Genomic DNA, 22,546 nt, shown 5'->3' on the forward strand with positions numbered 1-22,546 from the left:
AAAGCAAAGAGCCACAGGTGTTTAACAGGAGTGTCTGGGCTCCTTTATTTTTAACTGGAAATTTAGACTTTTAAGTGCACAACATTCTCAGTGCTCAGAATGGACTGGGTAGTGAAAGGCAAGAATTCCTGGGACATGAGGATAAATGTGTGTCTCTAACAATGTTCTCTGGTGAGCAGCAGCATCCCTGCCAGCTGAGGGAAGCAACAGACCCACAGGAATATCCCTATTTCCTCAGATAAGTAAGGGTGTTATCCAAACACAAAGATCTCTTGCATTTTAAAGCCGCTTTTCCTTTGCTTTGCAAAAAAGCATCACCACACATCCTCTACCCTCTGTTTGACTCCTATCCAGCCTGTGAGCAGGAAAAGCAGTTGCTGCCCATCCAAGGAATATTTGGAATAACTGCAACACTGACAGAGCCACACTCCACTGAGGGGCAAACCTGGCACCGCCGAGATGGTTCTGAACTTGTAATGGTTATTAAACACATTGCTGGTTCTTCACTCTCACACAGCCTCATGATAATCCTGGCCTGGTATTTCCCTTCCCAACCCAAATCCGTACCTCTGAGTGCTCATCTCTCTCATCTATAAGTCTTTTCAAATGCAGTGCCATGTTTTTCAAGAGAGGTTCAACATACTCCTGTGTCAGCACAATGACATCCATCCACTGCAGATCAAACACGTTCTCCTGGTTGTGAGTTACCTACACGGGACAGAAGGAGAGAGAAAAAACATCCTCTAGGACTTGTCAGAGTAGAAAGGCAGCACAAAGAAAATAAAGCTGCAACCCTGTGGGTTAAATCCTCTGGATAAGGTAGGAAAATATTAATATATTCATTTAATAGATTAAATTGTATGTAATGGAAGAGTTTTTGTCTACCTGAGAGCAGCCCCTTGTACCTCTGGCAAAACAAAAAGCCAGATATATTAGACCATGACAATGACATATTAGACATCACAAACGTGGGACTGGGATTATATTTTATAAATAAATCTGCATATGAAAACGTCACTAAACTTAATTTGCTGTAACTCTTAAGAATGCCTTGAAGCAACAGACTTGTTTCCTGGTACTGCTTTAACAGTGTAACCCAAAAATGCTCCGTCACGAAATCTTTTTGTGAATCAAGTGAAAAAACAAAGACTTTTTGCTGCTTAAAGAAACCTCTGGATAGGCAAATCACACGTTTGATTGACCTGCTTTTGAACAAATGCAGTTCATCTTCCTACAGCACAGCATTACACCTCAAAAAAAATAAATTAAAAGCACAAACAAAACCCCCAATATACCTCCTGAATATGGGCTGCAACAGCTGCTCTGGTGTCAAAATCCAGGCCTTGGATTCTTTCGATAAATTCTTCTTTTTTCTGACACTGAAAATAAAGACACCTATTTTATACATGCATCAGCACAAGTATTTTCATTCCTCTTTTATATTTCTAAGATTTACAACTTATAAAGCTGCCACTGCAATGTTCACATGACTAAATTATTACTCAGTCGTTCTGCTGACCAATAAAACCCTGGGTTTATATCATGGTACAGTAATTATAGCTCTTCAACACTAATTTAATGATAAAGAAAAAACAGGTTGAAATAGGGTAAGGAAGAGTTTTCTTAAAATAGCTCCTTATTCAAATTTTATGACAGTGTATTTATTAAATACATGAAACAGATGCAGTAAGATGTATCAGCAAGATAATTCTTCAGTAGTTTACTATTTTCTTCCTTTCTTTACAGCATCAGGTAAATGAACACTATTGAAATGAATAAACTATCAGAAATTCCATGTTTTGTGCACTAAGAGGTGTAGGGTTATATTTTAACTGTCAGGATATTCAGATTTTAGTAGCACTGGAGGAAGGGAGGACTAAGTTTTACACCACCTCAGGTATTAAAATAGTAAGAAAAGAGATGAGGAGCAGTTAAAACAATTCCATACAGACATAAACATAATTAAACCCACCTGAACTGCACAACCAAGTAAAAGCAGGAGGAGCTTTTTTACTTCTTCAGTACCTGGCTCTAAGGAGAAGACAAGAAGAAGAAATGGTAGGTGTAAAAAGGTAATTTGGGCTTCTTCCCCTACCCCTCAGAAAACATCGGGTTTTCTCACTATTTCCACTAATTTATGTTAACCTTGTTTAGAAAACAGAGGAGGAAAGCCCCATCCTTCCACCCTTCAGCTTAGTGCTTTTTCCCATTTCACTGCCAATTTTCTGAGTTAAAAACCCAACATCCATAATAGAATAATTTGAAGTGGACAAAAAACCCCATAAATTCAGCCCTTGGAACAGCAAAACTTCAGAGGGACGTTTTTAGGAGCACTCTGGAGACCTACAATCAAGTTTTCAGTGGTCACCTCAGGCACCTCCAGAGAAGTTCCACCAGTGTTTAAATTCCCTGCCACCCCCGAGCTGGCAGAGTTAGGTGACAAGTTCACTTAAATTCTTCCCCAAAGCTGCATTAGATATTCATCTGCACATCAAAAAAAATCAAAATGTATTTCCAAATCTGGCCTTAAGCATCTTAATCTCCTAAAGAAGCTTAAGTGAAAGAACTCTGTTTACAGATTAGTAAAAAACGTTTCTTACTTTTCACATTCAGAATGTCCCCGTCTTGCTACTAAATATAGAAATAACAATCTATATCTAGAATATAAATGCCATGAAGCAAAGCCTTCGAGGAGGGCAAAATAGCTCAGGCATTGACTCAGCCCACTTCTTTCAGAGGGAGCTAAATTATGGGGATAATTCCAATGAACACGGAATGTTAGGTTTTTTTCAAGGGAAGTTACGAAGAACATGAACTCAAATGGGAGATTTTTTATCATTTATACACTTCCTGCATCCCAAAGTCTCGAGCTGGGAAGCCTTTTAGGTAGAACCAGAAAAAACATCAATGAGTGTGTTTTACCAGAAGCCACTTTGGCTGAAGAAGGGGAATTCCACCTGGCTGCCTGTCTCAATGAGGGTTAACTGGAATACTGGAACAGGAGGAATCCATCCCAACAGCTCACATCCTACATTCTTTTATCCCAATAAATTAATCACACTTTTTTATTTTTTAAGCAAGCCCTGAACTCCTCTTCACTCCCCATCTCCTGGCTTTTAAACACCCACCTGAATGTTGCTGCCTTGTCTTTGTCCCCCATTCCCTGATGGAACACTGCAAAATACTGACCAACCTCAGCTTCCCTCTGCTGCCAAACATCCTGTACGTTTTGCTTCCTTTCCCTCCACCACAAACACAGAAATAATCATTCTCTTCTACACCCTCCAACTTGCTGCTTGAACTTTGTCCCTACCCTGTGCTCCCCTTTGATCTTCCCTGTGCTCACTCTTATCCCTGACTTTCATACTCCCTCTCATCTCTGACTTTCCCTCCTCTCCTGGATGGCTCTCTCAGAAACAGGGCCTTGCTTTAATCTCCCCTTTCCCCTGTTAAAGGCCTTTTTCCTTGTCATTATCTCCTCTCCCCTTTCCCCCTGTAATTTAATTTCCCATTTCCAGGCTGCAGCTCCTCTCCTCCAGTTTTCTCCTCCAACTGGCTTCCTGCCAATTAGCTCAGCTGAGATGTTTCCTGATAAAGTCCCTGATGACCTGTTTTGTCAGAGCTCAAACCCAGCATTCCACCTGCATTTCCCTGGCTGAGCCAACTGCCTCCCATGGAGCCAGACACGTTTCTCTTCCTTAAATCTCATCTGCTCCTGCAATTCCTGATCTTCTGCTATTTCTCTACTGACCATTCCTTAAGGGGAACAACCAGGAGACATTCCTGTGAAAAATCCCAGCTCCAGCCCAAGCTTTAGTGGAGCAAATCCGTGTGATTATCAGAGCCTTGACTTTTGCTGTGAGGCCTTGCCTTGGGGCAATCAGATTTACACTGCAGGCCTCTCCAAGGGTTTAACAGCCCTGCACTTGCCCACCAAATAAAGCTTAAAAATCCATTTTGGAACGAGATCCTTCTCAAGCTGACACAGCAAGGCCTGACTTCCAAAGGGGAAAGGTTCAGGAGGGACCCCAAAGGAACAGGTCTATCTCTGGATTCAGACCCAGCTCCATGAGGGACTCGGGTAGGAATGTGAAACACCTGCAAGAATGTTGCCCAAACATAACAATTCTTTCTTAATACGAGGCGAGGGCTGTGCTACAGGGAAGTCCTGATTTTCTCCCAAACCCACAGGAGAGCAATGCACACACCAGCTGCCAAACCACAGAAGCTGCACAGATTTGGCTGAGATCCCAAAACACGAAGACACCTCCTTATTAATGACAAGGCATAGATTTTTTATGTGTACAACTAAATACAGTCTTATCTCTGTGGGGTTTTAATAAAATTTCATCTTATACTACACAATACCAAGACACTTTGTCTCAGTATCTCGAAGAGAACAATAAACATCACTAAAAAACTCAATGACCGGGGTTTTTTTTCGAATCTGTTTTTTCCATTAAATCCACGGAGTCTTTCGAAAACCTTAAGAAAGTCTGGAATCGAAATAGGAAAGCATGGTGCATTCCATTGTCTTGGAAAAGAAGAGACCACATTGACACCACTTCTTGTGCATATGACAGCAGCTACACACAGAGAAACTCAAAAGGCTGTGACCTCAGCAGCAAAAGCAGCAATATCCAAAAGCAGCAGGTAAAAAAGAATTAAAAAGCAAGATATCTACATAAATGGGATGTGTGCAGATGGGATATGGAAAATACCAAGGTTATGAACCTTGGGATTGCAAAGTGAGGAAACACAGATGGTTCTTCTGGCTCATGAGAAAGCCCTGGTGTCACAGACACGGAAGCATGGATAGGAGACATCCCAAATAAATAAAACAAGCCAGGGGAAGCTGCACAGCCTGTTAGAGGAGTTCCTAACCTCTCTGCTGAGGTGTCAGAACATCAGGAGAACCTGGGACACATTAGACCCAAGTAAATAAACTCTGCCCCATCCAGAGTGGCTCCATGCAGGCCAGGTGTGTCTGCTCCGTGCTTCTGGAATTGAGAGCATGGTGCAGAGATTCCCAGGAGGCTGTGGACAGTCAGCTGGCTCCACACAGGCTAAGTGTCCTGGGCTCAAAATTGCAACTCTCAGAGCTGGAAGCAGAGAAGGTGGGAGCATGGAGAAGACAGTGTCAGTTCGGGGGAGAAAGCAAGAAGGTCAGAGCAATAACTGTCAAGTAAGGATGCAAGAGAAGCAGAGGATCTGGGGGAAGGAAAAACAGGGATTAGGAGCTGGATCAAGTGAGATGCACTGAATTTCCTCAGCGGTGACACAGGTGAAGGAAGTTGGAAGTGCAGTAGCTGGGAGTACAGGAAACTTAAACTCTGTGCTATCAGTGGCTCACTGGTCGCTGGGAAATGAACTCTGGTCCAATATAAATCCTGAGAGAGGGACAAATCACATTTCTGCATAGTGTGGACCCCTTGTGTGAACAAAGAAAACCATTATTAAATCATTAAACTATTCCTAATCATTATTAACCCACTTATTTGCCAAAGCACTCACACAATTTTCTGTTGAAAGGCTCGATCCTATATGAATTTTATTTCCAGTGAACTCACACAAATTATCACAGCAGTGCACATTTTTATCTTAGTCAAAAAGAAACTTACCAGAAAAGGGATTTTTGCCAATTATTAACACGTTTGGCAAAGACATCATGATGAGCTGCTGCAAGTTCTCCTGTAAAAGTTAATTACAATGTCATTTACACCACATGCATTGAAGGAAAGCAAACATCAAATACCAACAACCACTAGTGTTACATAAATAGTTTGAATTTTTTCAGGTCTTAATGCATAGATGTTAAACACTTAATTATCTGGACTCTAATTAAAAAAAACCAAACTTACAGGCTATGAGTTAGTGCTACAAAGGCCCTGTTTTACTGGTTTGCACGGTCATCTCCACACAGCAAAATCCTCTCGTGGCAATGAGCTGGCTTATGGATCTTAAGCCCACTAGATCCTCAGTGAGAATGCAGCAAAACCCCTTTAAATTATTATGTTTGTGTTTCTCTGGGTAAGTTATCGATAAATGTTTATTTTCTTGGCTCTAAGCTGCATTTATGGTGCAAAATATCAATTTCCTCTCCCCTCCATGAGTCTCTTTGGCTTCCCCAAAAGGTGGATGTGAAAATCCCCAGGGGGCTTTGGTGCAGTGACACTGGGGCAGCTGTGAGTATAAAGGTACAACCCCCTGCCTGCACAGTGCCATGGAATTGGATGGAAGTGGCAGCCACCAGCTCTGCCTGTCTGTCCCCCACATTCCAGCAATGGAGAGGTGCCCTGGCCAGGACCGGCTGTAATCGGGTCAAATCCTCAGTCTAGACAGAGCCTAATTCTCCTGAAGCAGAGTAGTCTTTCTCCTATTCCCAGATGTTTATTCCCAGCAGATGCCATCCCAGCAGCAGCTCGGGAGCCAGGCTTTTTGTTTTTCCACAGTGACAGAGTCATTAATACAGAAAATGTTCCTGCTCCAAGGCAATGTGTTCCAGAACAGCCAAAGAAAGGTACATGGAGGTGTCACACTCCAACCTAAAAACCTAACCTAAGAAAAGCCCAATATTCCTTCAAAAACACCTGTAGAAATTATTAGTTATAGCTGTACTTGAAAGTTCCCACCAGTTAATACAGGACATAAAAAGTTACATCTGAATGGATTAATACTAGACTGAAAAATATGTGCTTTCACAGCACATGCCTGAGACAAATCATGAGGAGGGAGAAAGCAGCTTTGACCTACTCAAAGATCATGAATTTCAACCAAGCTGTACTATCCACTTGATAAAGACAATTTTCAAAGAAATGAAGATATGAAGGGCACCACAGGATGTTTTAAATCTATACAGAACAGATAAAACACAAGGAATTCAACAAATATCCATAGCTACCATGAAAGAAAACCAAATATTGCTACAAACTGGGGGCTTGGTGGCTTTTTTGTTGGTTTTTCTTTTTTGATAACAGCTCCAATAATTCCATGCTGCTGTCATAAAGCTGATCACACCATACCATGAGGCAGGGTGTGAGCAGCAGTAACCACTATCAGCATTTCCTTACAACACCAACCAAAAAATGACACTATCAGCTGTTTCCTTACAACACCTCTGCCTCGCTCCAGAGGTGTGTGCCACCTCCTCTGTCACCCTGCATTAACTCCAGCCCTGCTCCCAACCTGTCTGTCCTCCTGAACTGGCTAGAAAAAACTTCTAGAAAAAAACTCACAGATTTTTTAACTCTTGTTTAACCTGCAAAAATCAATTCAGCCCATTTACAAAATTCTGCCTTGCTTGTACAAACTTTTAGAGCTCAGGAGTATTTCCTTTCCTAAAGCTTTACACATACCATTTTAACTGTGCATGTTATGTCCTCCCAGAGCAGCTTTTTTTGACAAGCACAAACTGATGCAATTGTTTGCTAAAATGAGAGGGCATTTTCCACAGATGTTATAAAATCACATGGAATAAACTCAGACAGACAAGCTCACAATAAGAAGCTTTAAGAGTTAGGTTAACATAATGCTAAAAATTAAAAATCCCCATGTCCATGTCTGATTCCTGCTGTAATATTCCAGGCAGGGAGAAATAGCAGATCTCAGCACAGCCACTGCTTTCCACGTTCACTGCTCCTGGATCTCAGGCGGACACAGGGAACACTGGGAGCACTCAGGTGTGAGAGCTCCCACTCCAGGCTATGGGAGGCCTCTCAGTTCGATTCCAGGGCATCCATCAAGCCCAGGATTTCCTGCCTGGGGGGATTTCACAGGTGACAGGAACTCAACTGACCCTTCCTTGGAGTTTGCTGAGCTGCCTCTCCCACACAGGCCCGGCTCTGCTCTGAGCTGGAGGGGGAGCAAAGGCTCCAGCCCACCCTTTATCCCCAAAACAAATCCTTATTCCTGCTAAAACACAAGCTGTGCAGTGTTTCCATGTTCCCTCACATGAGGCACCTCACAAGTCCAAGAAACTTGGGAGGGAAAAGGAGGGAAAAAAGTGTAAAACAGTTAAAAGTGTTGTTCGATCTTCAAAGGTGTGGTTTTAATATTTCTTCAATAAAAATGCTTTTTTAACTTTAAAAAAAAGATATAATAAATTCTTTCTCTCACGAAGGTTTGGAGCAACATTCCCAATCCTGAACATTCACCTAACTGCCAGGAATTCTGCCTGGTCCTGGAGCACTGGGACTGGCTGATACCACGAGGCCAGTGGAGCACAGGGAATGCTTTGTATTCCAATAAAGATCAATCCCGTCAGTGCCTGTGCCTTCTGCTGCACCAGCTGTGGAGCACTAATGCCTGGTGGAAAACCACTTCCATTAGGAAAAGGAAAAGCATATGGGTCATAGCAGGCAGCACATAAACCCACGTGCAGGGGCTGCCAAGGACAGAACGACGGGAAGCGCTGGAATAACGTCCGCTGGCCCGTCCCGGCAGCGACAGCTGGGAATTCTCACTGCACTCGGCAGTTTGGGAAAGCACACGCTCCATGTGTACACAGCAGGAGCACAGACATCAGCACAGGCCAGGCCAGGATGCACAGGGAGAGGCAGAGCAAAGGTTTTGTCCTGCTGAAAATCAAATTAATTCTAAACCCAATGTGTTTTGTCCCGTTTTTCTTACAGAAACTCCGCTGGTAACGTTAAATGCAAGTGTAATCATCTCCCTCACAGGCACAAAACTTGCTGCAGCTCACAAATATCAACCAGCAGTATTTACTGTACTACAGGAGTAATTTAATACACAGAGTATCTGTTACATTAACAGATCATCATTCACATACAAGTGTTTCCACTACAGCTGTAAATCAAACACGATAAAACATTTGACCAGATATATAAACAACCATTCCTACAAGTATCTCGAAATATTCATCTTATTTTTCTTACATTCAAAGACATGGTTATAAAAGAACACTTAGCAATAATTCCAGGCAAAGCACAACACAAGAAACAATTACTGACCTGATAGTAAGTTTTGATTTGTTTCACCAAAATAGACAAATTCTGAATCCTTAACGAGGCATCATTGTTGACTTTTTTGTTTATCCTCTGATTGGCAGACTTTGGATTGCTGCAAGAGAAAACAGGGACAAAAGAGAATAAACTGAACACACTGAACATGAATCTCGAAACTCTCTCCATAAAGCTAAAGGTACACTTTATGTGTACCTTATAAAATGCTGTTTTGCCATCATGAGGCACAAGAAGCAACATAATTTTTGGCTTTTAGAACACAAAATGAAATACATCATGCTAACACATATTAAATTATTTTAAATATATTTACAGATGATTGAGACCTGTCAACAAAGGGGTTATTGACTGGTATGTTGTCATGTGTTATCACATACCACCAGAGTTTTCTCTGGCTTCAGAGAGGAAATCAATCTCATTCCTTCCCAAAGCAGAAAGGACCTGAGGAAATGCAGATGAGTCACCCTTTTTCAATACCTCAGGACACAGCGAGTTATTAACACACACAGGACACTGTGACAACCTTTCCTTGGGATTTTCCATGGCAAACAACACAGAATCAAAGCACCCCTCATCACCCTCCTGAAGCTTTAAACAATCCCTGAGGGATGGCCAAAGTGAAGTTCCTTTTACAGAGACACTCGATGCAGTTGCACAACACAACTTGTGCTGTTTAATGGCATTATTGTGCAGTTTAATGACATTATTATCAGCTAAATGAGCAGCTGGCTGGGCTGCTGCGCTCCAAGCAGAAAGCACCAACCTCTCCCTGGCAAAACTTTGTATTTCCCTTTCACAGCTTGCTCAACTCCCAGCACACCAGAATTTTTAAAGGATATATATTGATGTCTTTCCTTCAGTTTACTGCTCTCAGCATTTCCTGGCTCGTAAGGACATATAGAAATAAGAGGAAAAACGGTGCTGGGAAAGGAAGTTGGGTCGTATATAAAATGCACCACCAACACACAGCCATTTATGAAATAAAAGCAGTAAGCACAGCACCCTTTTTTTGTATATGTGAACATAAATCTAGGAAAATTAGGACATGGGTAATTGCCTCATTCCCAAATGCTCATCACCACGATCCTAAAAATACTGTAAACAATTAAAAGTACATCTGAGAATAATACATCAGCCCAAACTGTGTGACTGAGGTGTCACCTTGGATTTATTAGTTCAGCCAACCTGTGGCTGCAGGAGGAACTGAAGGGGCTAAAAATAACTCCTCTTTGCAGATGCACAGAACTGAACTCCTTTCCACGCTGAATTCATTCAAATTTGTTAAAATCAAAGAGAAAATCCACGATAAACCCTGCTGACCTACAGAGATCAGCTGAAGTCTCCTATTTCTACATTCATATCTCCAAAAGGCCGATTTGGGGCCCTTAATCTTCATGTTTAATCTTAATGACCACGGGATTATCTCGGGGCTTTTTCATCATCTTCGGCAGCGGCATTTCTGCAGCCCCACGTTGGAGAGGACTCTCCCTGCAGAGCACTCAAAGCACAGGGCACTGGACACTGGACCTTCCTGGATATTGTCACAGCTCTCATTTCGGGCACCAACACAAAACTCAGCACTCAACACAAAACTCACTCCTGTGCAACCACAGGAATTCAGAACACAAATGTCACCAAAGCCCAGGCTTTGCATTTTCCCATTTCAGAAGCTCTGCTGGAATATTTAGACTGGTCTAGGCAGAAGGCATTCAACTTTTTCTTTTTCTTAAATCCTTTTTTTTTTGGCATGAATTGCAGGAAACTGTTTACTGAGATTGTGAATTTTTTGCTGGGAAAACTTGGGCCACTGATGTGCTCTGGAACTGCATCTTGACCAAACTCAGAGTCCAGTTATAAGATGCTCTGCTAGGGTAGATGATCAACAATTAAAATCAGAATGTCATGCTAGGGCAGATGATCACTCTTGGGACAACCTGGAGCACAGGTTTTAATTTATTTTAATAATTTTAATTTTTTTCCAAAACATTACAGCGACGGGTCCAACAGAACCCCCCAAACTCTGAATTTCCTTCACATTTTTCAGCAGAACTTTAAAACAGGAAACGGTGACAAGAAGTTGAACCCCTTGCTTTTGAGGATCAACAAAACCAAGGTGCTTGGATACCAGCAACACTGCTAATCTTCACCAATCATTTCTAATTTAATTAAACACCACCCTCAACAGCTCACTACAGGTAGCAGATTTCTTGGTTGTTTTTGTTCGAGAAGGTTGTATTGTCTCATTACTCCTCAAGCAAGGGATGTGAGTTGTCTTTGACACTCTCAATTAACATGTTAGCCATGACTAAGATGTCTTAATCTGTCCCTCTCAAAAGGAAATATCACAGCACGATGTTGGCTCCACATTTTCCATCCTATATTCTTTGTAGAATTGTACTTTGCCAGACTGGTCCAAGCCAGGACAGACTGATTTTCTGACCATGCATTCGAAATAACTAATGAAACACGAGGTGCAAATATTTTTCATGCACAAAGATAAAAAAATCTAAACATAAAACTGCCCAAACCTGTATGGCTTAAAAGAACAGTTATAAACTAGTTTACATTTTTTGAAAATTCATTGAAGATTTTAATAGATTACTTCTATTCATATATTGAATTGTTTAATTTCTATGACCAATAAAATGCTTATAATAATTACATTTTTTTTAATGCAAAACAGCTCTCTTTATTAGAATACATTTGGTCCAATACCACTGAAATAAACTGGTACATGCTGTCTGGAATACAGGAGGCAAATGAAACCATTTTGGAGTATAAACTGGTTCCAAAACAGGCCTTTGTAAGAGATATGGTTTTAAAAAGCTGGTTTTAAAGCTGAGATTCTGGTGGCTACTACAACCAATTTTAAGGCCATGATCTGCTCCTTTTTCTGAGGTGGAGATGCTGAACTGCTTCAGTGGCAAACAGCCCAGCAAAATAGGGCAAATCTGTGCACAAGTCGATAGGAAGCAGAGCGGTGAAAGATCCCCTTCAGCAATTTTACATTTAAGAGCAACCTACTTCTGACAAGAGACATTAATTTCAGTGGCAGCAAAAGCAGACAGGAGCATCCCCTCCCAATGATGCATTAGTTTAAAAACTCCTCATTGCAGGGGGAACCTGGGTGATTTGGAAATACTACCAGTGTCATGGATCGTGGATTGAGACTCCAAATAATCAGGGATTATGTGCCTTTCATTTTTCATTGACCAAAATCTATCAGAAATGGGAATGTGATAGCTTAATGGCCTCATGCTTAAATCTGTGCAGACTGCAAACCAGTTGTGTCCCCTCCTGCCATCTGTTCCTTGATGGTACTTAATGATTAAGTCTGGTATCGCAATGCACCCTAATTTTAAATATTCCATTGTTTGGATCTATCTGGGTAAAGTGCAGTGAAATGCTGCAACAGCACTTTGGAAAAAATTCTGTGCAAGTGAACATCTCAAAGAGTAATAAATATTGACTGGTACCCTGTGGTTTAGCAGCACAGCACTCACTTGTACAAGTGAATGTTGCTCGCTCACTAAAGTTAAATTTTTTGCAAAGTCCTTTTAACCACAATGCTGAGGCTCACTCTTGCTATCTTCCAAATATTTCACTAATAACAGAATTTTTTGATAGATTTCAAGTAATAAAGCAGCCTTTCAATATTACTACTGGCAAGGAAACAATAAGTGTGCACAAAATGTGTTTTACAGAGATTTAACAGAGCAGTGTCCTTTTACTGACAAAGCAGTACAAAGTCAAAATAAAACTGGGGCCTTCGAGGGAGAATAACTGATAATATTTAATCGCTTAGACATTTGAAGCAACACCACAGTAAGTGGTACATTGAGGCAATGAAGTTATCAGAAGCAGGTGGGACTAAAGGAGCACTGGGCTTCACCAGCTGATTGTCTGATCCATGGAAAAATCGTCACTCTGGGTGAGTCTGCAGGAAGAACAGTGCTAAGGAACGGGGCAGATCCTGAATTTACCATATAACCAGTATCACACACGTTCTAGAAAGGCTGGGACAAGATGCCACCCTTCAAACTCCTCCTGCATCCACCTTCCCTACAGAATAATTCCTCACACAGACTGACCCTGCAGACAACTAACTCAGCAGGTGTTCATCTGAAAAACAGAGGCAATAAAATCCTCCTCCCTCTTGCAGAGCACCAGGCAAGACGTGCCAGCCCTGAGGCCGCGGGGTGTGGATGACACGGGACAGGATGCCCACAGATATTGCCCCAGGCACACCCGATGTGTGAACACACAAGGGATGTTACACTCCAGAGATGCTCAAGGCTTCACTTCCCAACCCTGCTTAGCCACTGGATCTTTGTGCACTTACACTGACCCAGGAAAAGGATGCTCTTGGAACGTGCAAACGTGTTGAGACAATCCTGCCCAAGCACCAGGCAGTGCTCAGTTAAATTGGTCATGTATCCCTGCAGACATCTGCTCAAACCCCTGGAGAACCATTCCAAACACTGAGATACCCTTTGCCACAAAACGAGGTATTAAAATTCAGTTTAAGGACCCTTTTCTAGCTCTGCACTTAGCAAAGATTGAGAGCCAGAAGTTCAAAGCTGCATCAAACGTTTTTTGCCTCGTGATAGTGTGAGCTTTAGGAAGTAGGTCTAACATCCAAAGTCTTTTGGCCCCTGCACAAAACCCCACTTCCCAGGATTATGTCCAACATCATAAGCTATTAGGACGCTGCAGCCCAATGCCTACTTTCAAAAAAAAAAAAAAAAAAAAAAAACAACAAAAACCACCCCGACCAACTGGCCTAAAACAAATGGACCAGCCGGTGGGGATCACAGGGAGCCGTGCCAAGGGCATGTGAGTGGATCCCGGGCATACGTGGAGCTTCCCTGCTCCCGGCATCTGACCGGGCTGACCCGCTCCCGGAACGCTGCCCGGTGCCTGAGCAGTCGCGCTGGCACTGCCAGCGGAGGAGCTGCCTAATTCCTCACGGTTCACGTGTGCTCCGAGGGCTGCTGGCCCGCCCACTAACCCCGTGCCCCCCTTGCCCAGCACAGCACCCCGGGGCTGCCCTGACCTGCGGGGGACCCCACGGGAGGGTCACGGCAGCACCAAGGGACAGCCCCTCACGTGGGAACACACGAACAGCCACACGAAACCACGGTGTGTTCAGGAGGCTGCTGACCCAGCTTTGGTTTCTCCCTCCCGGGGTTTTAAAAAAAAAACCAAAACAACAGAGCCCAGAACAGCCCAGATTTATTTTTCGTCCTGTCTCTGTTCCTTAACAGCAATAAGGTGCTGCAGGTGAGCAAAATGCGTGAGGAAAGAAGAGAGTTCACCTGTCACTGACTAACCATACACTGAATTAACACCCCCTGAAAATCTCTAAGTTCCAAGTTTAGAGAGCAACCTCTGTTTTTAGCATCGCTAGTATGAAATGACTTTATTACTACTGTTTCACCTTGACCTTGACTACTCTTTTCCTATCACACTAAAAGGTGAAAATAATCAAAAGTTGCCAAAAATTGAACCCAGTGAGTCACTGAGTAACCTGGGTGAGCTCCCCACGACAATCAATGACAACGTGGAGCTTGCAAAAGGTGAATTGGCCTCCATCAAAGTAAAAAGTGTTACTCACGGGAAGGAAAACCCATGGGATTCAAAGCATCCCAGAACACTTAATGCTGCCACTCAAAATAAACACACCTAGGTATTAAAACCTTGAGAATTCTAGAAGAAACATGAACAAACAAATCCTTTTTTTGAGGAAATGCATAAGAAGCAGAAAGGCTGACAAACACACTTCAACAACTCTGAGTACCTTCTTGGTTTGCTTGGTCGGTTTTTAAGGGCTTTTCTAACTAGTATGAACTACTGTTTGAAAAGGGAGAGTGAAAATGCTGCAGGACTTGCTCTACACCACTTTCCAAATTAAACTAAAGCCAAAAGGTGCCCAGGATGCAGGAGTGTACAGGCTACAAAGGTCAGGGATGGACACGGCACAGAAACAAACTCCTGAGGATCAGCAATACCGAAGGTTTGACTTCTACTTCAAGCCCTGATGTTACTTTCCCTCTCGGGGTCAGCTCTTTACTTCTGAAAGGAGTTCAAACTTGAAGATCCATTCAGCGCAGTACTAATTAACAGAGCAACTGAAAACTCCTCGACTTGGCGATTAACACCTCAAAGCACCCGAGCACTAAAACACCGCAAACATCGACACCCACAACGATCCTGTGACAACAACCAGATTAAAACTTCGCGGCACTCGGCGCTCCCAGCTCGGCATCCCAAGGCGCGGCACGACTTGGTACCCAGCATCACAGGGCACTGACGGCACAAAGTGCTTCTACAACCTGCCCTGGGAACGACATCGCGCAGGTATCCCTCGGGAAGGAACATCAGGAACAGTTATAAAAGCGGCAGAACGGGGCCAGCAAGTTGTCATCGCCGACAGGAAGCAGCGAGCAGCACAGAGGAGAAGACAATAAACACTTATTGCCCCGAGCAAATGGCATTTGTGGAGCTAACACGCTTTCTAAGACACTTAAAATATGAATACAGGGGGAAATTGCTACGTAGGATTTTAAAACAAGACACACTTATGCAGTCTTCTTTATGTAAGGCTGAAAAAACCTCTTTGGGGTAGTTTGTATGTATAAGTTTTTTTCCTTCTGCCCCACCAAACTTCCAGCACCACGGCACCATGTACTTTGCTTTCTTTGATAATCACAGCACCACCAAGACTAATTCCTCCTTTGGAAGACTTGGAAAAACGTTCCCTCATTTTTCCTCTTGACTTGGAGCTTTGCTGGAGCTGTAAATTCTCGAAACAAACGAGCACTTCAGAGTCAAAGCAGCCTGACCACAGGTCAAACATCTCAGCACCCGGAGCATTAAACCCACAGGAAACAATGTGCGACCAGCCAAGTGAAATGACACCAGAGCCACCCAAATATTGCAGTTCTTGTGGCTAAAAAGATCTTCAGCTGTAAAAATAGCACCACAATGACTTCCACTGAACACTTTTGGTTAGAGCACTATTACTTTAGCATTTCCCTTTCTCACGAAGGGAAATAAACCTTCTAGGAGTAAAATAATAACACTGAAATACACATATTCACCTTTGGTCATACCAGTTTTCAGCCTAGTGACAGTGTGACATTTGTCTCCCTTCTCTGACACATCAACTACTATCTGTAGGCTGGTTTTGTCCAGCACACACAACACTAAACACACAGCAAGTGTATTCCCAAGCTACCAGGAAATTACACCAGACACTCCTGGCTCAAGGGCTTATTTAAGAAAAACAAAGATACCACACAAAGAAAAACTAGAGCAAATATCTCCCTGAAGCTTAAACCAAGACAGAATTCTGCAATAAACCTAAGTGGTTTTATCTCATATCATGCAGGAAAGGAAGCAAATTTGGGAGCAACACATTCCAAGATTCACTCAGTGGCCAGGAATATGGTACACACCATTTAGGAGCTCACCCCTTACCATTTCCCAGTGTATAAGTGTAACAGAAGGTAATTTTCACTTGGGTCAAGCAGCAGCTTTGCTTCCATTCCACTGATGCCATCCTTGGCATCAATTAATCCCATGAAACGAGAGGGAGGCATTTTGTAAACGCTGCTCAACAACAACTGCCTCTGGAGCATCCTCAGGGTAAATCCTGGACTCCCAAACAAAGCAAACCCACAAACAGGCTCATGCAGTTATTCCCAAATAATCTCTGACCACCGAGGTCATGTGCTCTAACAAACCAGCAGTTCCAAAAAAAAAAAAATGCCTTGATCCCTAAATAATTACTACATAGGGAAAAGTGGTGCAGTAGGGAAGACAAGGAAACAAACTGGTATTCAGTTTAGAGGAACCAAAAATAAGATGAACATATGAAAGAACACAAACCTTCCAATTCCTTTCTTAGCAGAAGAAACAAATGAGGAAAATCTAGAAGCAAGCTTGTCAAATTTGGCAAAGGATATGATGTGCTTGATTTAGCAACCAATTTGTCAGTTAACATGGGTAAGTTTTAAAGGAAAGATCAGAGCACAGCAATATTTTGCCAAGGTTTGTGGTGCAGAGACCTCCAGACCAGCCAGGAAACCTGAAGCAGTGCCCCAGGAAAGGGATCTGCAGCTCACCTAAAACTCTGGATTTTACTGCTGCCATGATTTTCATGGAGTGCTTTGGAACAGCAGACAGAGGTAAGTGCAATGCAAAATCCTCTGAAAATGACCTTACAAAAGCCACAGTGAATATAATATATGTTATTTCCTCACCAGAATGTTTTCAATGCTGAAACAAGTTATTTTCAGATCTGAGATGGTTAGTCATGAAACAGGTAGACAGACCCAAAAAACCACCTCTGTATGTATTAAAAACGGTTTTTAGTCCAGCCTTTATTCCCTGGCCCCAGCTAGCAGCCCAGACTAAGGGTGGGATAAGTAGTACACTACCAAAAGAAACAAGGAGACAAAGACAGATAATCAAGACAGCACATGAAGAAGAGAGAAGTGGATGCATACATGTAGAGGAAGATTAGATGATTTAATTCCTAATCTTCAAAATTCTGCAAGGAACAAGAGCGAAGCACAGAAGAGTTTGCTGCTCAGCAATAAGTCAGAGCAGCCAGGAGGAAGGAAAGGGGACATCAACTGTGGAAAAGGGTACACGTGCATTAAAAACCCTAGTGAAACATAAGCCAAGATCAGACACTTCAAACATTCCATGTTCAACCCACACTTTCTTCCCTTTTCCTACCAAGTCCCTCAGCAGTGCAGATACCAGCCCACATGCCCCTCACCTGCCCAGTTCAGAGCTCACTGCAGGCAGATGTTCCATGATGATGATGATGATGTTTTCCTTTTCTGTAATCAAAAGGTTTTAATCCTAAGAGTCCTGACCACGCTGCACATTGTGCTGGACCATTTACAGAAGAAAAACTACTGTTAGAAATCCATCTTTCCTGAAGAAAAATCTAGGCCCTGCTGCTGCTGCAGAAGAGAGCAACAGCTCCAAATTTTGAGAGGGAGATGTACCTTGCACCTGTGGAAACCCGACAGAGCACGTCTGAGAAGTGGGAATCAAATGCACTTGCTACAACAAAGTGAGAAAGGTGCAGACTTCATAATATCTGACCTTTGTCCTAAAATAGATGCTCCTACAGCCAAAGTCACCGATTTCATTTCCCTCTTTTCCCTATTTCCCCACCCAGCCAGAACCTGCCTCTTGCTGCTTGGTGTTCCCAAGAAGGAGTTAATTGGAGCCGAGTGGCTGTTCCTGCTCCCTTTCCCAGAGCAGGCAGCTGGCTGCTGCACCAGAGACCGAGTCCAGCTTTCAGGGAAAGATATAGGCAAGCCAGAAGTATGGGCTGGCAGGCTCCAGTGCTTGGAAAAAAGCTCACAAGTGAAGACTGAGAGCTCAGAAGAGCAGCCAGGGCAGCAGTCCACATTCTGGGCACACACCGCCAGAGCCGGGCAAGGAAACACTCAGCCCGTCCACCTGGAAAATCTGAGGGGTGGGAAAGGCCTGCAAGTGAATCCAGCCAGGGAAAAGCAGTGGGAGAATAGCAAAAGGGGAAAAAAAACAGGAGGAGGATAAAATATTTCGCCCTTTGAAGCAGCTTTCAGCATGTCTGGATGCAGCAACTGATATGGAAAGTCCTGGTTAATAGATTAAATTAAGAGCAAAGTTATAAATGGCACACTGGGGTGCAAGCAGCCAGGTTTTCCAGACAGTGGATTAAATTAATTCAGAGTTTGGGTCTGCACGTTACCAACCCTGCACACAGTCTGTGTCCAAGAGCTCCTTTAAACCAGATTTCTTTCCACAACTGCAAAGCATAGTAAAATAAAACAAAAAAAGTAAAATACAGTTTCGAGTCTTTGTTGCTTGACCAAATATTAATGGTGGTGGTAAATGTAATGAAAGCCCCAATCTTGTAACTACTTGCAGCTGTCTGTTTTTATTCAAAGGAACTAGCAAGACCCTTGTCAGTCTGGGAACCACAGCTCATACTACAAGACTCCCAGCATTTCTTACACAATCCTGCTGGAATTCAGTTAAATATCAGAGAACAGGAACCTATCAAAAATGTGAATTAAACAGCACTCAGAAAATGAGTGTTTCTGTAAAGTTGCCTTGATGTTTTTGGATCAGAGGAACACAAACAGCACAATGCTCAGACTACAAAAAGCCCCTGAGGTGATGCCAGTCAGGTGCTGGAAAAGTACCTCTGGGACAAGCAAGTATTATTTTACTGCAATTGTGCAGAGATGTGCAACAGGTGACTAATCCACTGAATGACAGTGGTTCACTGATGTCAGCACTACACACAACAGATTTTAACTTTCCCATGTCAGAAGGATCATGATATAGAGGTGCAGGGAAGGTATGAAGGGTTCCTGGCGTGTCCCCCCCTCCCTGCCCTGGCAGAGCAGCCCTGCAGTGATCTCTGGGCTCTGATTGATTTGCAGGCAGCGTGACCCCCTTTTTGTATCAAAGAACACAAAGATAAAGGCTCAGATTTAGACAGACAGATGGGTTTCTATGCCCAAGTATCAGATACTGACTGATCCCAGCAGAAGGTAGGTAACCCAACACTTTTGAAGAACTGGGCCTAAATTTAAACAGGAAATTAGAGGCATTCTCTCAAGTGGGGAGCTAATATTGTAACGCTGGGACTCTCCTTAATTAAAAACAAAATTAAAAAAAAGCAATAATTAAAAGAGCCTGTAGCATCTCCAACAAAGGAAGAGCTCTTCAGATGTAACTGGACACCGAATGGAATCTGTGCAATTTTCACATGTTCAGAAGTGTCCAAAAAGCCAAAGTCAAAAGACAGACAAGGAGTGCAATGAATTTTCCCCTCTCGTGCATGAGGTACTAATAAACTCAGTGCTGACAGACCCTACAGTCTCAGTCCCATCAGCATCCTGCAACTATTCCAGTGCTCACACCTATTTCCTCTGAATCATTACAATTGTGGGAAATAAAGTTAATCCAGACAAGCACAAGGAGAAACAAATCCTGTCCTGACAAACTCTCACTGGTAGCTGATGGAGGGCAGGATTAACTCTTTTCTGACCGAATTAAAAACCTTCCCTAACTAACAAAGCCACTTTTTTTTTTTTTTTGACTGTGTCACTGTTTGCAAACCATGCCTAATCCAATATTTAACACTCACTTTCAGGGTCACAGAATTTGGTTTTCCAACATTTGGTAAGAACACAGTTAAGTATTAAAGGAGGAGGACAGCACCTCTAACAGCCTCCACTGCCAGAGCTCCTCACCACAGAGCTTGTTCTCATGGGAAGTCACTGAGAGCTTTAAAAAAAAAAACCCAAACCAAACCAACCAAACAACAACAAAACCTCCAATCCCAACATTCTGAAGAAAAACACCTCTCTTTTGAAGTCACGTGACACAAACTTTTCTGCCACATTTCCTCAACAGGTGGTAGCCAAGAATGAAAGGAAAATAAAAGAAATAAAAATGGCAAACACTAGAAATAAGTTCTACTGGTGATTAGTTGGGGCTGCCTCTTTGCAAAGGAAGATGTGTGCTTAATAAGTGGATATTGAAGGTGAACAGGACTGGAGGTGAACACAGCTTTCCACAGTGACTTCACCGCTGACAGAATCAGTCTGCAAAACATGAAACAGTTTTTCCCCTCTTTCAGTCCTGGCACAAAACCCAAAACAAACTGAACCTTCCCAAAATATGAACACAGTCATGAAAGGCAATTCTGAGCAGTAACCAACCTCACCTCCCAAATAATGTATTTAAAGTAAAACACACCTTTCAGTGTGGGTACATATTTCTAAAATTAATTTTGTTTGTACGCCGATCCTTTTACATTCACCTCTAGTTTCAGGTAGTTTTTAACTGTTCTGACTTACCAAACTCTTTTCAGTTTACACCTCCAGTGTGTGGGTTTTTTATACCTACACACCCAGCACCTCCTGAGTAAACTCCAGCAATCATGGCATGCACAAAGTCAAAGCCAAACTCAACACACGGTGAATGTTCCTTCCCAACAGCTTTCCACTTTACAAGCGTGTGCCGGGTATCAATTTATACTCACTGTTAAAAAAATTACTGATAAAGTTTAACTCCAGGACTATATTCTTCAGAATCACCTTGTCCCAGTGCTAAATTTGCCTTCCCTGAGTCAAACTTTTTCACCAAGTAGAAGCTCTACATGTTAAATGCACGGATGTAGCTGATAAGGCATTTAATTTACAAGTAGCCCAAGGAAAAAAATAAATTGTAAAATAAAAATAATGTGCCAGAATGGACTCAGGTTTGTTTGGTTTTTTTTTCCAAAAAGTTCAATTCCACCAAGTTTTCCATGTTTCTCAGCATTAGAGGGAATATTTTAAGTGAATACGTGGAATTTTGGTTGAGCAGAGGTAGGTGACAAAGAAAACTGTGGTTGCAAAAAGATGCAAATACCAACTGAACACCTACTGCATGAACTTTTAAAGTCCTAAATATGAGTAAAAACTACAGAGTAAGAGGATGCCCATCCCTGAGCAGTGTTCCTGAGGAACAGCTGCCAACACAAGCTGCTCATGCACTGGTGTACCCAGTTTCCAGCCACAAGCCTAGTTTTCCATACCTGTCCAAACAAAAGGCTTATTTCTCTGTAAAGACTTAAAATATCAAAAAAAAAAAAAGTAGAAATTTTTGCACTAGTAACACTTTCATGAGTCTATCACCAGACACCTGACAGAAGTGTTACTCTCCAGCATTACAGCAGTGGGCAACATTCCAGTCAAAATGATGATTAACAAAAAACCACTGTCAAGAAATCCTTCTAACAATCAGAGTTCTCCAATGAACGGTTTACAGACCCACATAAAAACGGTTCTTCCGTGGTTTGCAGCCAGAATATACTCTATACTCTCAAACTATCAGCTCAGCTGCTATCCACTCCAATTTGGAAGCGTGGAAAATAAAGAGGAAGGAGTTAAAGGCCAGTCCATTTGCTCAGTGAGCACTGTGTGACTCGCATGCCAGCCTCAAGTTGTAGGTCACGTGAGCCAGGATATGGATTAGAATCTTATCAGCCAAGCAAATTTATTCAGATTTTTGGTTATGAGCAGGACTTAACAGCAGAATGAATCCTTACTCCTCTCAGTGGAAATCTGGGAAAGTGTTTACAGTCATCCCGTTTTCCAGTAAATTCTCCAGCCGTGATTCAGCCTGTATCACACTATACATCCTGCAAATACATCCCTCGGACGTTGCACAGGATCTGCCAGGCTCCCAAGCCTCCTCTTCACTCACCACATGACCGTGTCACGTACAAAAGAAAAATTTCCCCAAGGTCAACACGGGGAGGGAGGGAAAGGATTTTTCACAAGGAAGCAAAAATACAGGAGAAATCGAACGGGGGAAGAAAAAAAAAAAAAAAAAAAGAAATAACCCCGAGGCAGCGCCTGCCCACACTCACATTTGCAGCATGACTTCGTTCAGATACACTCCATCCACCAGCGCCACATATTCCTCCAGGTTGGTCCCATTTCCTCCGGCTAACGGTCCGAACGTCTTAACCTAAAACATAACGCTCA

General features: G+C 42.6%; 1 protein-coding gene across 13 annotated transcripts in view; it reads right to left on the minus strand.

The window, feature by feature from the left end:
* CCDC88A (coiled-coil domain containing 88A) overlaps positions 1 to 22,546 on the minus strand; it is a 63,515-nt gene that overhangs the window by 40,301 nt on the left and 668 nt on the right. For all 13 annotated transcript variants that reach the window (XM_051793080.1, XM_051793079.1, XM_051793081.1 and 10 more), the window contains exons 2-7: positions 22,429 to 22,529; positions 8,970 to 9,078; positions 5,622 to 5,691; positions 1,973 to 2,031; positions 1,296 to 1,379; positions 568 to 708 (exon numbers count right to left, since the gene is read on the minus strand). In XM_051793080.1, coding sequence (XP_051649040.1) covers positions 568 to 708; positions 1,296 to 1,379; positions 1,973 to 2,031; positions 5,622 to 5,691; positions 8,970 to 9,078; positions 22,429 to 22,529 — 564 coding nt within the window. The remainder of the gene's footprint in view (positions 1 to 567; positions 709 to 1,295; positions 1,380 to 1,972; positions 2,032 to 5,621; positions 5,692 to 8,969; positions 9,079 to 22,428; positions 22,530 to 22,546) is intronic.

The sequence above is a fragment of the Manacus candei genome, unplaced genomic scaffold (assembly GCF_025592945.1).
Source record: "Manacus candei isolate 608988 ecotype Guabito, Panama unplaced genomic scaffold, ASM2559294v1 h1tg000035l, whole genome shotgun sequence".
NCBI classification, from domain to species: domain Eukaryota; kingdom Metazoa; phylum Chordata; class Aves; order Passeriformes; family Pipridae; genus Manacus; species Manacus candei.